Here is a 15,466-nt window from a genome sequence, read left to right on the forward strand (position 1 = left end):
AAACTGCTCTCAGAGTTTTGACCTTGAACATCTATGCTTATTTTTTTCTCTCTTTCTTACTGCRTTATAAAAAGAAACGATGGTGGGACATAAGAATAAGGAGGAGAATAAAGTATTCTCTCTGACAATACATCTATTTTTCATCCAACAATAACAATGATAACTTTAACAAAGGTGCATAATGTGGATATGGAAATACTTGCTCCTTTTAATACAACACTCAGTTTTGACAGCAAGAAAAGAAAAATTATCTAATGCTTTTCATATTAAACCCATACTTCTGAAACGTGGTTCTAACAAACTTCTGTGGTTCTAAAAAAAATCAATTGAATATTGAGTCAGAATATTTACACTTTTTAGGAGTATGGTAATGAAAAAACAAAATACTATAAGGTTTTTGTTAAGTTTATGTGCATTTATGTTTTGAAGTAATCATGTAAAGATCCAAAATTACCACTAAGTATAGCTTTGTGATCTGTCTAAACAATAGATGGAGCTTCAAAAATATTGTCCTAATTCTGGTCTCTCAAAATGGTAGCAGAAAATCTAGTGATTTCAGTAGGTAAAGAACTGATATTAACTCATCTTTCTTAGAAAAAAATGTTTTTTATGTGAATTAACGTAACTGTTAGAAAGTGAGAAAAGTAACCCRTAGGCTTCTACTGATTTAGAAAGAGATCTTCAGCCATCACCAAAAAACAACGAAAGTGCACAGAGCTCATGCACTTGCCAGACACAGCACTGACTCCTGAATCGGAACACGTCCAAGAGCTTAAGGAAGATGGTATCTACTGCATCATTTTTAAACCTTTCCCCCACTATCTGCAGTGAATCCTGTATCCCTCTCTGCAAGTTTTCTTCCCTTCAACTGGCATTCTTAGCCTTAATTACTGCTAGTGCTTCTACCAGAAACACTTCTTAAAGGCGTTATCTCTGTAAACAACCACTTTTGGAAACTACCCCTGCTCATAACTAAGCTCCTCCTATGATCCAGGTCTTTTACACATACTACAGCAAAATGTCCATCTATGTGTGATTTCTTTCCCGTTAACTTCTGTTAATTTGTCCCACAAACTCCTACCCTGAAGGTGGCTGTTGAAGACTTAATGCCATCATGTGCACGTCTGCAAGTCTCCAGTCTTGGAAAATTTCAAGACCCAACTGAACAAATTCTGAAGTTCAATCTCACAGAYGACTCTGTTCAAATATATTTACTTCATAAAAATAACTTCAAAGGTACCAACTTAGCTGGTAACTCTTTAGTTGGTTATCTTAAAAACAACAACAAAAATAGTACTGGTGACACTTTTATATATAAATGAATCCTGATGGCCATTATACTATCAGCAATGCAATGTATAGTGCACCGGGGACAAGGAAGAACAAGTAAAAGCAAAATCAACCATACAAAAGATTTCCTCCTGAATTCATTTGATGGACAAAGAGATGGGATAAAGAATAAACAGTATTTTTGAAATTATTTTGTAAAAAGCATAGAAAGAGACAACGTGTTACTGATGTTGATAAGTCACTACTTAATTTCCAAGTTTTAGTAAACATATAAAGATTAAAAATGAATTATTTTTACCTCACTTTCAAGAAAGAAAAGTACCAACATTCTAATAAGGTTTCCGTTCGGACTATTTCGCCCTCTCCTCTTYGCTAGGGCCTCTTCAGCTTGGGGATCATGTCTGCTGAACAGTCTAAAAATAAGCAAAAAGAGCCATCATGTTTATTGAAACAAATCTCATTTCTTAACAATATGATGATCATTCATTCCTGTTAAAGCAGATTTGTTCATAAAGTACAGTGAAAATATCTCAAGCTATTTCTTTTAAGGGAAAAAAGCTATGACCTYTTCCTGTCAGAAGAGAAAAAATTATGTTCAAGCTCTTGAAGTTCATATTGATGGAGGTATTTCATCCGAGGAAAAAAAATCTTTAAGACATTTGTATTTAACAAGTTTGGAAATTCTGTACTTTGGCATCATTTATATAGTCTTGTATTTTTATTTTTCCAAATTTTATGATGGTAGAAGCACTTGTTCCACTAATGGCATACAAATTAAGGCCGTACTTTGGCTGTGGTCATACTGACTGGGATGTGGGATACACATATGTGATATCCCATTCTCCCAACCAACCTTAGGTACCAGCAGGAGCAAGAAAGCTAAAGCAAGCTACCAGTTAATTTTTTTAATTTGTTTCTTTGTGTTTTTTACAGGGGAATTATCCATTCTGCGAGGAGTTCCCTGATACCTGGCTAATTCCATACTGCTCTCAGCATTCACTTCTGCTAGCTTAACATCATCACAGAAATTTATGCTATGCAGAAGCTTTGTATTTTATGTCACTGTTATAGACTTATCTACTGAGCTATAAATGAATAAACAGAAATAAGTTCCTCTATATAAAGAAAAAACTTCCTGTAGGTACTGAAATATCTTCAATATCTGCCCCAGATCATAGTATATACTCTCCTTCACCAACTGCAAAAAGAGCCCGGTGACCAGTTTAAACTTAGTAAGTGGCATTTAAATGCCAGTATTAGGTGAGGTCAAGCTCATCTCAACTGCCTCAAGCAGATGCTAACTTACTTAAACTAGAATATCAGCTCTTATGTGCTAGCAGGAGCCAAGAGAAAATGACTGTTAGGGATAGGACTTTTTTTTTCAATACTGCTTACTTCAAGAGATCTATTTACAGAATATAGTAATACAGGATACAGATTTGTCCTTGGATACATTTATTTAGCTTTTAGCAATTTCTTCAAGACTATCTTGTCACATGTTAAATAACAGGGGTATTTTAGTGTACGATCTTTAAAAAAGATCTAACCACTTCCTACAACTTCTATAATGTCATAGAGGAAACCAAACGTTACTGAGTTCTGTAAATGAATTCCAAAGAACAGACATSTCTATTCACAGAGATGGAAATCCACTACAAAAGCCCTGCAATAAGTTTGGACTTCTAAATCATTTATGAAACGAGGAAAATGTTAACAGCACTGGCAAAGGGATGTGATATTTTAAGTGATTTGTTTCATATAACCTGTGTTCAGATATTAAAACACTGTAAGTGTATTAAAAAAATCTAATCTTTCCGCTTAATCCCACAACTCAAAGGGGAAAAAGAAAATTATTAAGTATTTTCAACTAGCTTCTTATCTAACTATCACTRAAATTAGGAGATCAACTACTGTGAAGGGGCAGTGCCCTGTTGACAGTCACTGATGCAGTACAATTCAAGTCGGCACAAAAGCCAGCCTGTGTCCTCTGGGTCAGTGATTTCATGAAATACATAGCCAGGTTGTTTACACATTTTCATAGGAAGAAATGAGTTTAGAAAAAAAATTACTAATTATTAAAATCTAAAAGCCTTTTCAAGTTGATAATTTGGAAATAAACTGACTTAGAAGTTCTTAAAAGTGATGACTGCATATCAAGAAGAGAAGCCAGGGATGTATAAATTTTGTAATATCACAGCAGTAATTCAACAAAGCTAAAGGACTTAAAGCAACTTTAACACAGAAAAGTATATGCAACCTTTTATATTTAGTCCTATTGATTGAGAAATCAATAAAATTATCAGACTCCTAGTGCAAGAAAAATATGCATACATTGTTTTTATGTAATTAGGCCTTGAATTTAAACAAGTGAGGAAGTCTGTGTGTCAAATTACGTACCTGAAATGTCACTAAATTGTGATATTTTAGTCTATTACCTCCTTGCCTTTAGACCTTACCATTACTGGAAAGCTGTCACAAATCTGTTCTTACTCCTCGAGTAATGGTAACTCACTTTTTGTGAAGGAATTCTCCCGCTGCTACCGCAACAGGCCGATGTGCTGAATACACCAAGTGATAAACATTCTCACAGTCCTCATTTGAGAGAGCTTCTTCACTTCCACTGAAAGAGTCAGAAAGTAACACTTGAGCTATAACAAATGTTTAATTGCAGTCCTCACACCTTCCACAACTCGCTTTTGGCAACTGAAGCTTGCTTCCCTTCAAAAACTCTCCTAGATGGAGGAACAGGGATTTCAAAGGCGTATGGATACTTCGGTAACATTACTGCATACTCATTGCAGACTGAATTAAGTGCATTTAGAACTACAAGCATACTGATATAAGAAACTGTCTATCATTCTTACAAACAGTCAAATACTAACTTTATAAAAATGTCAAGAGGTTTACAGTCTGATTTTCAACTAAATCTGAAGTATGAGATTCACTTCATTACACAAAGGAAGAAATCAAATCGATTAAATATTACTGGCCAAGGTAATTTTCAGAGAGAACATATAAGCTTTGAGATATACTCACTGAAGTATTAGCGTGACTAATCGAATGGCTTCCACAGCAACATCATACTCTTTATCAAGTGTCATTGATACAATGCGATCCTGAAAAACAATTTTATTACAGAGGCAAAACAAAAAACAAACACAAGGAGAGTGAAGAGTTCTCTAGATTGCAAAATAAATAATCTAGGCAAGAAAGATCTTTTCACGAGGGCCACACGGGYCCCCTGAAGCAGTTCAAGCACTCAGGGTATACCCATGGGGACTCTATGCTTTAATGCAGACTGGAACAACCAACAAGCAGTCAGGAAGAGGAACAGTCACTAAGGAAACATTCTTGTGCGTTTTGGAGGAAGCAAGGAGGCAGACTGCGGAGTGGAAGCACCATTCTGGACTTTCTTTGTAGTTTCATTTTGCTGTCAACCTAAAACAGATAGGATGCACGTACACTGTCCTCCCTATCTGGAGAAAAATTCTATCCATCCATAGAAATGCAGCACGTCTTGGTGTTCTCCACTTGACCAGTCAAGTTAATGAAAAGAAATGGGGCCATCTGAAATAAAATTTGATTTCTGTGGCTTGACCTGCTTGAGGATATTATATTAGGGGATGTGAAAGCACTGAAGTCAGAGATATGAAAAGAAACAAAATATGTTTAGGAAGCACCATTAAAAAGTGACTAAGAACACAGCAGGACAAAATACAGGTGCCCAACTTCTTTTTCTACTGTTACAGGTACTGAAAGGCTAACAGCAGACATCAAGCTACAGATGCTTATTCCTACACTGAAATTCAGGAGCAGCACGTATAGCATACATGGTATCTCCAGCCTTACCTCTCAAACAGGGGTCTCTAGAGATACTCAGTGGCGTTAAGACCGACTGCACCTGTTACCATATAAATTTCTGGAAAATTTGATGCATTTTTAGCTCTTCTAGCTTGGCAGTCTTACAGACTGTGATACATCCACAGAGAAACTCAAACAGTAAAATCGGAAACTTTGTTTGTGGAGAAGATGCACAGTTGCTGCCAATTTTACTAAGGTTTTGGCCAAGAAACAACTGAAAACACAGTATCTAGAGAAAATAGGTGAGAGAAATTACTCCTTAAGTTTCAGTGGTGTTTCATACAACCTCCCAACGTCTACCTTATACACCAGGACACCACYGGGAATCCCTGAGACGATGGGAGCCAAAACGAAGAGCACACCAATGAGTAAGCACAAGGCCTGTAGCCTGGGCTGGATTTCTGACTTAAAAATATTAATTTACACTGCTTATGAAGATCTATTTGTATGAATATACTAATTAGGTTGTGARTGGGGCCTTCTGCCCTCATGGAGACAGCAGCATCCAGTTGGACAGGATCRGATGAGCTACAGCTGTTAAATGGCTGCAGGTAAGTTTGCTGGTGCACATGAAAATGCCAGAGAAGAGCACATCAGAACATCAGTCCTGTCCTTCTGAGGGAGGACACAGTTAGTTGCTCCTCACAGCTCGCTGAAAGGGGGCCAAATATTGACAGTCCWATGCGGGTCATTCTGATCAACTGGCTGATCGAATAAACGTAGCTTTAAATGACTAGGAGATCTCTAAAGAGATTTCTCCAGACGCTTGAATGGTCCGAGCCGAGTGTCAGCTGCGCTGTGTCAGCTGCTAAAAGTCGGGTGAGGAAACACAAATAAGGAGCCGTGGAAATGGGAACAAGAGGGAGGGCTTGGTGGCAATGCATTCTTTTTTTGATGTCTAGACCTCACCACCGTTTTAGCAGTTTCTTTTTTCTCTCCATCTCTCAAATGGATGTGGGAATGGCTGATAACCATYGTGTTTCTATAAATCATGCTCACAGACAAAAGATATCTTAAGTTTCCTGTATTTTGTGTTTTTCTAAAGCAAACTATTTTAAAGGAGTTAAATGACAGTTTATGGCAGTTATGGACAGGTCCAATGAAGCAATATAAAGTCTACAGGTGAGAAGGTTTCAGTCTGCTGCCTAGCAGTTATTTCATTTATGAGTATAGAATTTAAATCTTCTCTTCCTTTCTAAACCAATTTTTTCATCAGCACTATAGTCCTGATTTAAATGAGACAATWTTAAATTAGTATTTCCTTGGGGAGGAGGCCTTTACTACAGTTAGATGTTCTCCAAAACACAAGAGTTTTCCAGAGTCGTGGTAAAAGTCATGGTAAAATGTGCCAGCTGGTGTGGTGACAAGGGTCAGAAAGGTTTCACTGAGCATCCCAACAGTATTTCCACATTCAGCTCTCTAGATACTTCACTTGGGAAACAGAAAGTGAATTACCAGCCAAGTGTTCATAAGATATGAAGCAAAAATGGCAGTCTGTTCACGTTGGTCAAGCTGCAGCTGTCTAAAAGCAAACTCTAACCTCTGCTTCTGAAGCAACGGGGGGTTGCAATGTGGAGCTGGAGGCCAGGCTGCTGCCACCAGATTCGTTTCAGAACATGTGAAGCACCCTGCGCGTGTCCTTAAAATTCAGTTATGTTACAATTAAACATGCACAAGCAGATTGAAGAACAATAACTAACAAGTTATCAATAACACAAACAGATAAACAGTCATCCTGGCCCAGGCTGGCAGATCTTATAAAATTAAAAAAAAAAAAAAAAAAAAAAAACCCTGTAAAATGAGTTTGTCTTAAATCTCAGCACTCACACAGTCTTACTATCGTGTAGATGAGTGGCACGTAGATGAGTTTATGTTTGTGCTTAATTTACATGAATCAAAGAGCGCAACATGAGATGACATTTTAATTGGTGTAGTCCTTCCCAAAATTACATTTCCTCTTACCTTGAATCTATTAGTGAACAGCTCCAGTTTGGGAAATAACTCTCTGTTGGTATACAGACTCTGAAGAGCTTTCAAACATTTCAACCTCACTTCACCTTGCTAAATAAAACACACTAAGATTAGCTGAAATAATACGCTAATCAAATGCACATGAATATTAAATAATATAATCTTGTAATTTGCTTAATGCACATTTAAAGCTTTATGCAAATGAGATACCAAAGCCAATTTGCAATTCAGCTACAACCCAAAAACCCCATGCAGCTGCCTACAAATGTTAAATTTTCTCCCATTTGCATACACAAATAATTTAAAATGACATCAGTTAAATGTCTGCTACTGTTTCATTTCCCTCTGAATAACTCCTCAGTACAAGCTAGAGAAAGAATGCAATACAAAAATGCAAAATAAGAAAAAAAAATGCAAATGGTTGAACTTCACAGGTAAAACTCCAAATCTACAGAACTCGAGTTGTGCAGCCTGTTCTATAACCAATCCTGTATTAAAATAGCTGAAGGAACTTACAAGCAGAAGTTTTTTTAAAAAAAATCTTTTACCAAAAGGAACAGAAAATCAGTTTCTTAAAAACTTCACATGGATGTGGTCAACCTGACAGAAGGTCTCTAGGGCAAACAGGCCCAACTGCAGAGAGGGACAATTTGGCCTTTTTTCAGCAGAAGCTGTGTGGAGGCATCAGAAATGGTGACCTCGCTCTGCTGCCTGGCCTCGCAAGGGTAGCACTGTGGAGTCACCACTAGTGCTTGAAGATGCCATGAGCCTCTTACACTCTTAGCTTGTCCAGCCCCACAGGATCAATATCATTTTCGCCACGTAAGGAGCACCACGGAGCATCAGTAATGGTAGCTGGGTTAGTTGCAGCTCTCAAGTTACATCTGCCTTGAGGGCTTGAGAAGGTGGCCTTGAGACACTATCAAAAACACAAAAAGCACGTTGGAGCTCAGCTACAGCTTCCTGCTGCTCATCTGCATGGCCACATCGAAGGCAGAAGATGAAGGACAGCTATGCTTTGGGGAGTAAGGCTGGAAGAGGGATGGGTTGTGCTATTGCAGAGACTTCTAGCTGAGAGTAAAGACTCAGGAGACACAGATGCATTCTTGGAAATTATTCCCTTTCCTAGTAGACAGATGATAAAGAGGGACATTTTCTGACAGAAAAAAAAAAGTCTGTTTTTTCAGCTCTTGGTCAAGAATAGTATTCATCACTTCAGAAAGAGAAGAGCACAAGTTCACTAATCCTGTTAAGGAGGCTTTAAAATTGAGTCAGCAGAAAGCAGAAGGCCATAGGTGGGTGTCAAGGGCATCGACCCGGACAAGAGTCTGTGGAAGACACAAGTGAAGGGGCATCCGCTCGCTGGGCTGAATCCTGCAGGGGAGGAGTGGACATGCACCAAGGACCATCAACACACCAGAGTGATGAGAGGAGTAACCATGAGGATCATCCAAAACAGAGAAAGTGAGCATTAACGTGAGCCTTTAGCACCACAAGCACTTCTAGGGAAAGAACACACATTTTCCTGTCCAACATAGAAGTGACTAGGAAGGAATTAGTTTTATATGTGCCTCCCTCTCTAGTCCACTTGTTCCTGCAATTCCCATTCTTCTCCAAAAAGTTTTAGATAATTATATTTGTTTTTCTTATAGTTATGCTAATTTACACTATTTTTTATCAATATGAGCAATTGCCTCGTACTGTCCTATCCAACCCGTAGAGCTTGCCAGCTTCTATAAGCCACTTGAAATTGCTGGATATGGGGTACGGGATGACTCTGCTTTAGTATGCAGGATTTTAGCGCTCCAGCATGGTGTGTGGCAAAATTGACCGCTGATTCATGACAGAAAATAGAAAATGCGAGGCTGCCAGGCAGAACCAGCTGTGCAAAGTTCTGGGGCACAAGGGTACCTCTGGCAGGACATCTTCTGGGCAGGAGCACAGAGCAGCCAGATACCATTTATGGAATACTGAGAATCATCTGATGCATTTTTGGTTTCCTTAGGATTTCAAAGAAACAAGGGACTTATGTGCCATATGTAACATTAAGCACTGAGAAGCATGGAAAAACCACAGTTTAATTTTCTATGTAACAAAAGTTCAACTCTTTCTTTCTTACTATTTAGGATGCCAGCGCTATTACATATTCTAATACTACCCATTCCCTAAGACCCTTGGTCAATTTTTTCACAGAACAGGCCAAGTAGAGATATGCAAAGCACRAAAAGGCATTTTCTTTTGGGAAAGCAATGGGTTAGGTACTGTGATTGCCAGATCCCAGAGAGAGCACTAGAGTTTCAGAACAGTTCCACGACTGAGGTAGGGAGGAAAAAAATTAAGACCGGACAATCTCATCTAATATTTTTTAAAATCAAGTTTTAAATATATACATTTTTATATATTTTTATATATATATATATAATTACATATATTTATATATATATATATATAAACTATACATAAAAATATAGTAAATATATGCAATCATATTACAGTTTTATATAACTTTGATTCATCCTCTCAGATGCATGGTGATGAAAAAGATGCTTAAAACTGCCTAACTAGAAAGCCATATTTAAATGAGAAAGTAATCCYGTAWTAATCCCCTATTAATAAAACAAACMTCTGTAATTTGGGGAAGGGAGAAGATTAAAATATAAATCAGAAAAAAATATTCCAAATCAGAGAACAAATGTTCTTCATCCTACCTTGGAAAGACTATGCTGGAGCTACTACAAAATGTAAGAACTGGGGCTTCCCTGTGGTTTCGCTGGTAATGCAGAAGTAGGATATGAAAGTGCCTGCTATCTCCTGCACTGTCATCTCCTCTCCTTTTGGCAGCAGCAAGCTTCCAAAGCAGTTAATCACTTGGGACTGATTTCTGCTCATATGAAATGGAAATAACTTATGATTATTGCTTCAGCTTTTGTTTTTTTTCAATATCGTTAAGTACTGAACAGAGCAAAAAATCTCTCCCAGTCAAAGCAAAGCAAAACCATGAGCTGGAACCTGGCTGGCTGCAGACCAGCTTCCTGGGGCTGCCAGGGAAAACCACACTGCTAACAAATGATGGGATATTGTTCTTTTGGGTGAGTTTTGTATTTCTTGACTCCTTATTCCTGCTTGTTCCAATATATTCTTCCCACTGCACTTCCCCCCTCCTTTCTGTGTCTCCTCAAATCTCTTTTTTTTCCTCTCTCTTTTCATTCTTTGACATTTGGTTCACCTGTCTCTGCCTCTTCCCTCATTCTAGTGACAAGCTGTCTCATTCTATGCATATACAACATTAATAAAAAAAATACACATCATGCATAGCAGTGTATGAACACTCAAATTAGTGATTAACAGAGAAATTAATGGCACTTGGACTGCAGTAAGTGTTAAAACCATCAGAGGCTCCTCACAGACTTCTGTGCGTGCTGCAACTCCAGGGAAAATGATGCTTTTGGGTGAGGAGGACGTTTTAGGGGATGATTTGTCATTTTTAATTAGAAGTTGGGGAACTACAGGCTAAGAAAGGAAAGCCATGACAGGTCTAGTCCTCAAAGCATACTAATATCAACAGGTAGATTTATGGTCYAAATCAAGGAAGATGCAGATGCTTTATCAGACAGTGCTTTAGCAAGAGAACTTGGGGCAGCACAATTCCTTTTGGTTTGAAGATACTGTCTTTTTAAGAAAGTGCTGTAAATTGCTAATTGTGCTAGTCATCATTAATGAATTTTATGAATTTTAATGTTTTTTTTTCCAGCCATGCTATCTGAAGAAGAATAGCCTGACRTAAGACGCTATACTACAACAGTATAGTAGATCTTGTCTGTTTTCCATGGATACTATTAGGAAAACAGAGTAAATCCCATTCCTAGTGGGTTTGGTAAGAGTGGGTAGAAAGGCTGGGTCCAGTTGATTCTTGCTGTGAAAGAAACATCTCAGCTGTAAATACATCAACATTTCCTATCAGCATTAGGAAAGGGTTACTCTTGTTGCAGTCACTGAGTGCTGCACAGACCTGGTCACAGCTACCACCAGTGCCAAAAGCAGTGGTTAGGTACAAAAAGATCTCCTGGTACAAATCTCTTTGCTTCAACGCCAACTTTCAAGACTCTTTTTACAGAAAAAGAAGCTAGAGAGAATCGTGGAGAACCTCCTTCCTGCTAGGAAGGCCACAGATGGTTGATACAGAGSGCTGCACTCCAAGATCAACCCAAACAACTTTCTGAGCTCTCCTAAACTGGCACTAAGAGATTGGCTTGATAAAGGAGACATTCCTGCCAGACAAAACAGGGACGCTTTACAGACACGGAGAAAGATGAGTAGACAAGCACCCTTTAAAGCAGCCTTGTGCTGAATGTCAATAAACCTAAAATAGCAAAGGGAAAATAAGTTGATGAGAATGGCAYTGGTTGTGGTGCTGATGATGCCTCTTGGTTAATTCTGGGACTCCAAAAGTTCTCTTTCCTTTAACTACTGCGCAGCGTAAAGGTTCAGTTGAAGTCACATCTGGAAATCTCCTTTCCATTCTGTTCTAGACATAGACATTCTCAGGAGTGATCTTAGGAGACTTCTCTTTCTCTTGCAATCAGAAGAAAGGAAGCGTGGGGAAGATTTCTGTCAAGATACTCCAGTTAAGACTGCACACAGAAAAAAATATATCAAACAGCATGCAGTTTGGGAATGATGTATCCTGATTTAAGTGCACGCACTGAAATAAGCTGGCCAAAAGGTAAATGATGCGCAAGAGAGAAGATGCATCTCTTCAAAAATCAAAGATGATACAATAAATATATTTCCATTAATAGGACATCAGCTATTTATAGTATATTCTGCTATGCAGTAATACACAATACTTACCCTGTCATGTAGTGTCCAACCAACATATTTTAAATAACTATCATTCAGGAAGGCATCACTGTACATTTTCATCCAGACACCAATTTCTTCAATACAGACAGCTCTAATCTCAGCAATAGCATCACTATTAGTTAGGAAAAAATAAGAAAATATTAAGCAGATTTATAAGCAGCTAAGTATTACGCATACACATACCATTTTCCTCTCAATCCTATTGCTCTAATAACACTTTTTCTTTCASTAGGATTTGAACAACTTCCCTATGTAAGGACATCTCTCTGTTGCTGCTCACTTCTTCTCTTCCTTGATGCTCCTCAAATCACTGATCTATCTGTCCAGCTCTACATTCAGATAYGATGTTCCTGTTATCTCAAAAAAATCCTACTCTGTCCTACTTCTCAATCTGTGAGTCCCTCCTCTTTTTCCTCCGTCATTTCAAAGCTGCATTATGAATAAAAGGCCCAGAAGATGAGTTCCAAAACACAATCACCGTGTCCCTCRGTTTAACCCCAGGCTGTGCTGGTGACCCTCTGCAGAACTAAGCTAGCCTGGCAAGGGAGCAGAATGGGATTTGGCTTGTAGACTTTTCTCATATCAGTATATGGAAGTCCTTGTAAYAAAACTCAGGGGAAAATTTAAATTTCAGCATTGTTTTCTTCCCTTTCTCTTGCCTTTTTCCATATTCTGGCTGTGGCAAATGATGGAAGGGGCAAAGCTATATCTAAGACAGCCCAGGCTGCTGCTTAGTGGGGGCAAGGGGACAGCAGGAGCAGCCTGGAGAGAGGACCTAAAGATCAAGGATGAAGTGACTTTGGTCCTATTGGCACTTTCCTGACACCGCACATGGTATATTTAATGAACAATGAGAAAAGGGATGAGGCCATCCGGCCCTTTAGTAACTTCATCTCCGAGACATCTATCTGTTACTGTGTGAAATGGCTTGTGCTGCTCCAGCTGGCACTGCTTCCCGTTCCCAACGTGGGCTCTACCAAAAGCAGTCACCACGGAGAGGAGGGCACCACCAGGCGCCTCGCGAGTGCTGCCCGCCTGTGCACTCCAAACTTGGGGCTGCAACTTCGAGTCTTTCTTTTTTTGGAAAAGTAGTAAACATCGATTTCATTCTGAAACAGAACCATCAGAGCCCCAAAATGAAACTTCATTTAGGAAAAAAACCTATGCTTCAAACAGTAGAATAATTGTAAAATAAGACAGAAACCCTTTGGTTYCAACACCATAACATTTTACAAAATGCGCATGAAACGGTTCCAATCTTATGCTCAAGATACTATCGTAGAAATTCATACACAAAACAGCAGAACAAAACTGATACTGCCTGTTTCCTTCCAACCTCTAAGCTAGCCGTGTCTACAGACACAATGCCCCCATATCCAATTTTCCAGACTCCCAGGTCAAAAATGTGCCTCTTACATGGACATGGCAAACAATCAAGAGCATCACACACAACAGGGTGGGAAGCTCCTGTCTTTGACTCTGTTCTTCCCCTTTGACTTCATACCTCACGTGTAGATGCCTGTGTCAACATCACTGCATTTCAAGCTACCGAACATGAGGGGGCAATTTGCAGGAATTCTGTCAAATCACTAGCGTCATTTCTCTCTGCCCATTCTGAAACACACTTATTCTTATCAACCTCCAGGTGGAATAATTAAAACAAGCCTGGCAAACTCTGAAGACACTTATCCACAGCTTCAAAGTGAAGATAATTGCCGATGTGTGATAAAGACAAGCTCAGTTATAAACGAGAGGATATTAAATGAGCTGTTCCTACCAGGAATTTCCAAACAGCTTTTAGACACTGTTAGCTTTAATGTGYTAAAATATTACATTAAAGGGTTTGTACGATAAAATCGGAATTTATTATGGGGAAAGGCAACCCCCATCAAAACTAGGAACATACCCATGTATTCCACTAAACTAGGTTAGTAATTCTCTTTTAAACTATTTAAAAAATAAAACGCAGGTGGAAGGAATCAAGAAGCAAGACTTCAAGGACCATCTGAAACACSAGTAAATGGAAGCCGAAACCAGGAGCTACGCATGCAACATCCCAAATTATCCGCAGAGACACTTCTGCCCGAGGACGACAGCTTGAGTCCCCAGATGCAAGGAGGTGGTTTCACCTCCTTATGCATTTATTAAGTGTGAAGTATTTTGGAAGGATTCAGTGGCCAACTCCCAAAAGAATCCAAGTGTCAACAGCTATTTAATCATGCGGCACCACTGGCCAAAACTCAGGAAAATTTTTGTTCTTTATGAATGCATTCARGCTTTCCTAGATGCACAGTGAAAACCTGATTCTTCACTGAAAACCCATTCAGAGATCCCCAGGCACTATGGACAAGTATTCAATCCAAGCTGAAGAAAGACAGAAAGACAGACAGAATGATAGACAGACAGAACGACAGACAGACAGAACGAAAGAACAAAAGAACGAAAGAACGAAAGAGAAAAAAAAACAAACTAGGAGACTCATTATATTGAAATTTTACATTTCCAGTATAGCTGAAAATGGGAAAGAATCAAGTGGCTGGTAAGCAAAACAGAGTCAAGTAGCTGGAGAGACAGGAGAATTTGCAGAGATCAATTTTCCACTCATTTATCTTAGTGAACATCACTTTCCTTAATGAAGGAAGGACTCGAGACTGATTAGGTTCAGTGGATGGCAGCAAACCTCACAGCTGGGGGAATGTTGCACACAGGGTGGCCTATCTGAAGTAGTTTGCAGATAAGTTCAAAACAGTAATACATTAAAAAATAGTCTTTAATACAACTCTAACATTGTACATCATCAAGGTTTCTCCAAAGCCAGACAAGAYGGAGCCTGGGCAGTTTTCCCAGTTCATCAGAATCAAAGGAATTTCTAAAATGCAGATATAACTGAAATAAAGAACTGTGCTCCTTTTTTTCTTTTTCTTTTATTCTTTCTATCTTCATTCTAGATGTGATTTCTAGCTGTTCAACCACCAACAACAGGAGGCCACTTTYGAGGTCCCTCACCTACTGATTTATAGCATTACCACATACCAATTGTTTCAGAATTATACGCTCAGAAAATAACCTCCCTCATTTTGAGGCTGAAGCTTCCAAACCTCATCACATCTAAGCCTCTACCCAAGCCCCATGCTGTCAGGTTTCAAGTATTTGCAAGGACAGATATTGCACAAACTCSCCAGGTTCCCATGCTCGAGAGCCCTCCGGTGAACCACAGCCCATTCACCAGCTTCCATTCACCAACATGAGCTCAGCGCTTCACTCCCATTGAATTTGCTCCTAGATCTTTCATTCTATTGCAAATTTGCAGCTTTGGAGACAATTAAAAAAGAAAATCAACGTCCAACCGAGTAAGGCATAAGGAATGTAAAAATGGGCAGAAAACATGATTTGGGAAAAAAAAATACGGAAGTAAGCAACGAGGTAGGCAATCTCTTGCTTAGTAATCATCTTGATTATTTAGTTTTTCTTTTTTTTTTAT

General features: G+C 38.8%; 1 protein-coding gene across 1 annotated transcript in view; it reads right to left on the reverse strand.

The window, feature by feature from the left end:
* The window catches only part of STAG1 (stromal antigen 1), a 96,497-nt gene that overhangs the window by 33,355 nt on the left and 47,676 nt on the right, over positions 1-15,466 (reverse strand). The window contains exons 9-13 of the mRNA XM_026046540.1: positions 11,974-12,097; positions 7,114-7,212; positions 4,327-4,406; positions 3,803-3,910; positions 1,589-1,703 (exon numbers count right to left, since the gene is read on the reverse strand). Of these exons, the coding sequence (XP_025902325.1) occupies positions 1,589-1,703; positions 3,803-3,910; positions 4,327-4,406; positions 7,114-7,212; positions 11,974-12,097 (526 nt within the window). The remainder of the gene's footprint in view (positions 1-1,588; positions 1,704-3,802; positions 3,911-4,326; positions 4,407-7,113; positions 7,213-11,973; positions 12,098-15,466) is intronic.

Source organism: Nothoprocta perdicaria, unplaced genomic scaffold (genome assembly GCF_003342845.1).
Source record: "Nothoprocta perdicaria isolate Ctin4 unplaced genomic scaffold, notPer1 scaffold_449, whole genome shotgun sequence".
Classification (NCBI taxonomy): domain Eukaryota; kingdom Metazoa; phylum Chordata; class Aves; order Tinamiformes; family Tinamidae; genus Nothoprocta; species Nothoprocta perdicaria.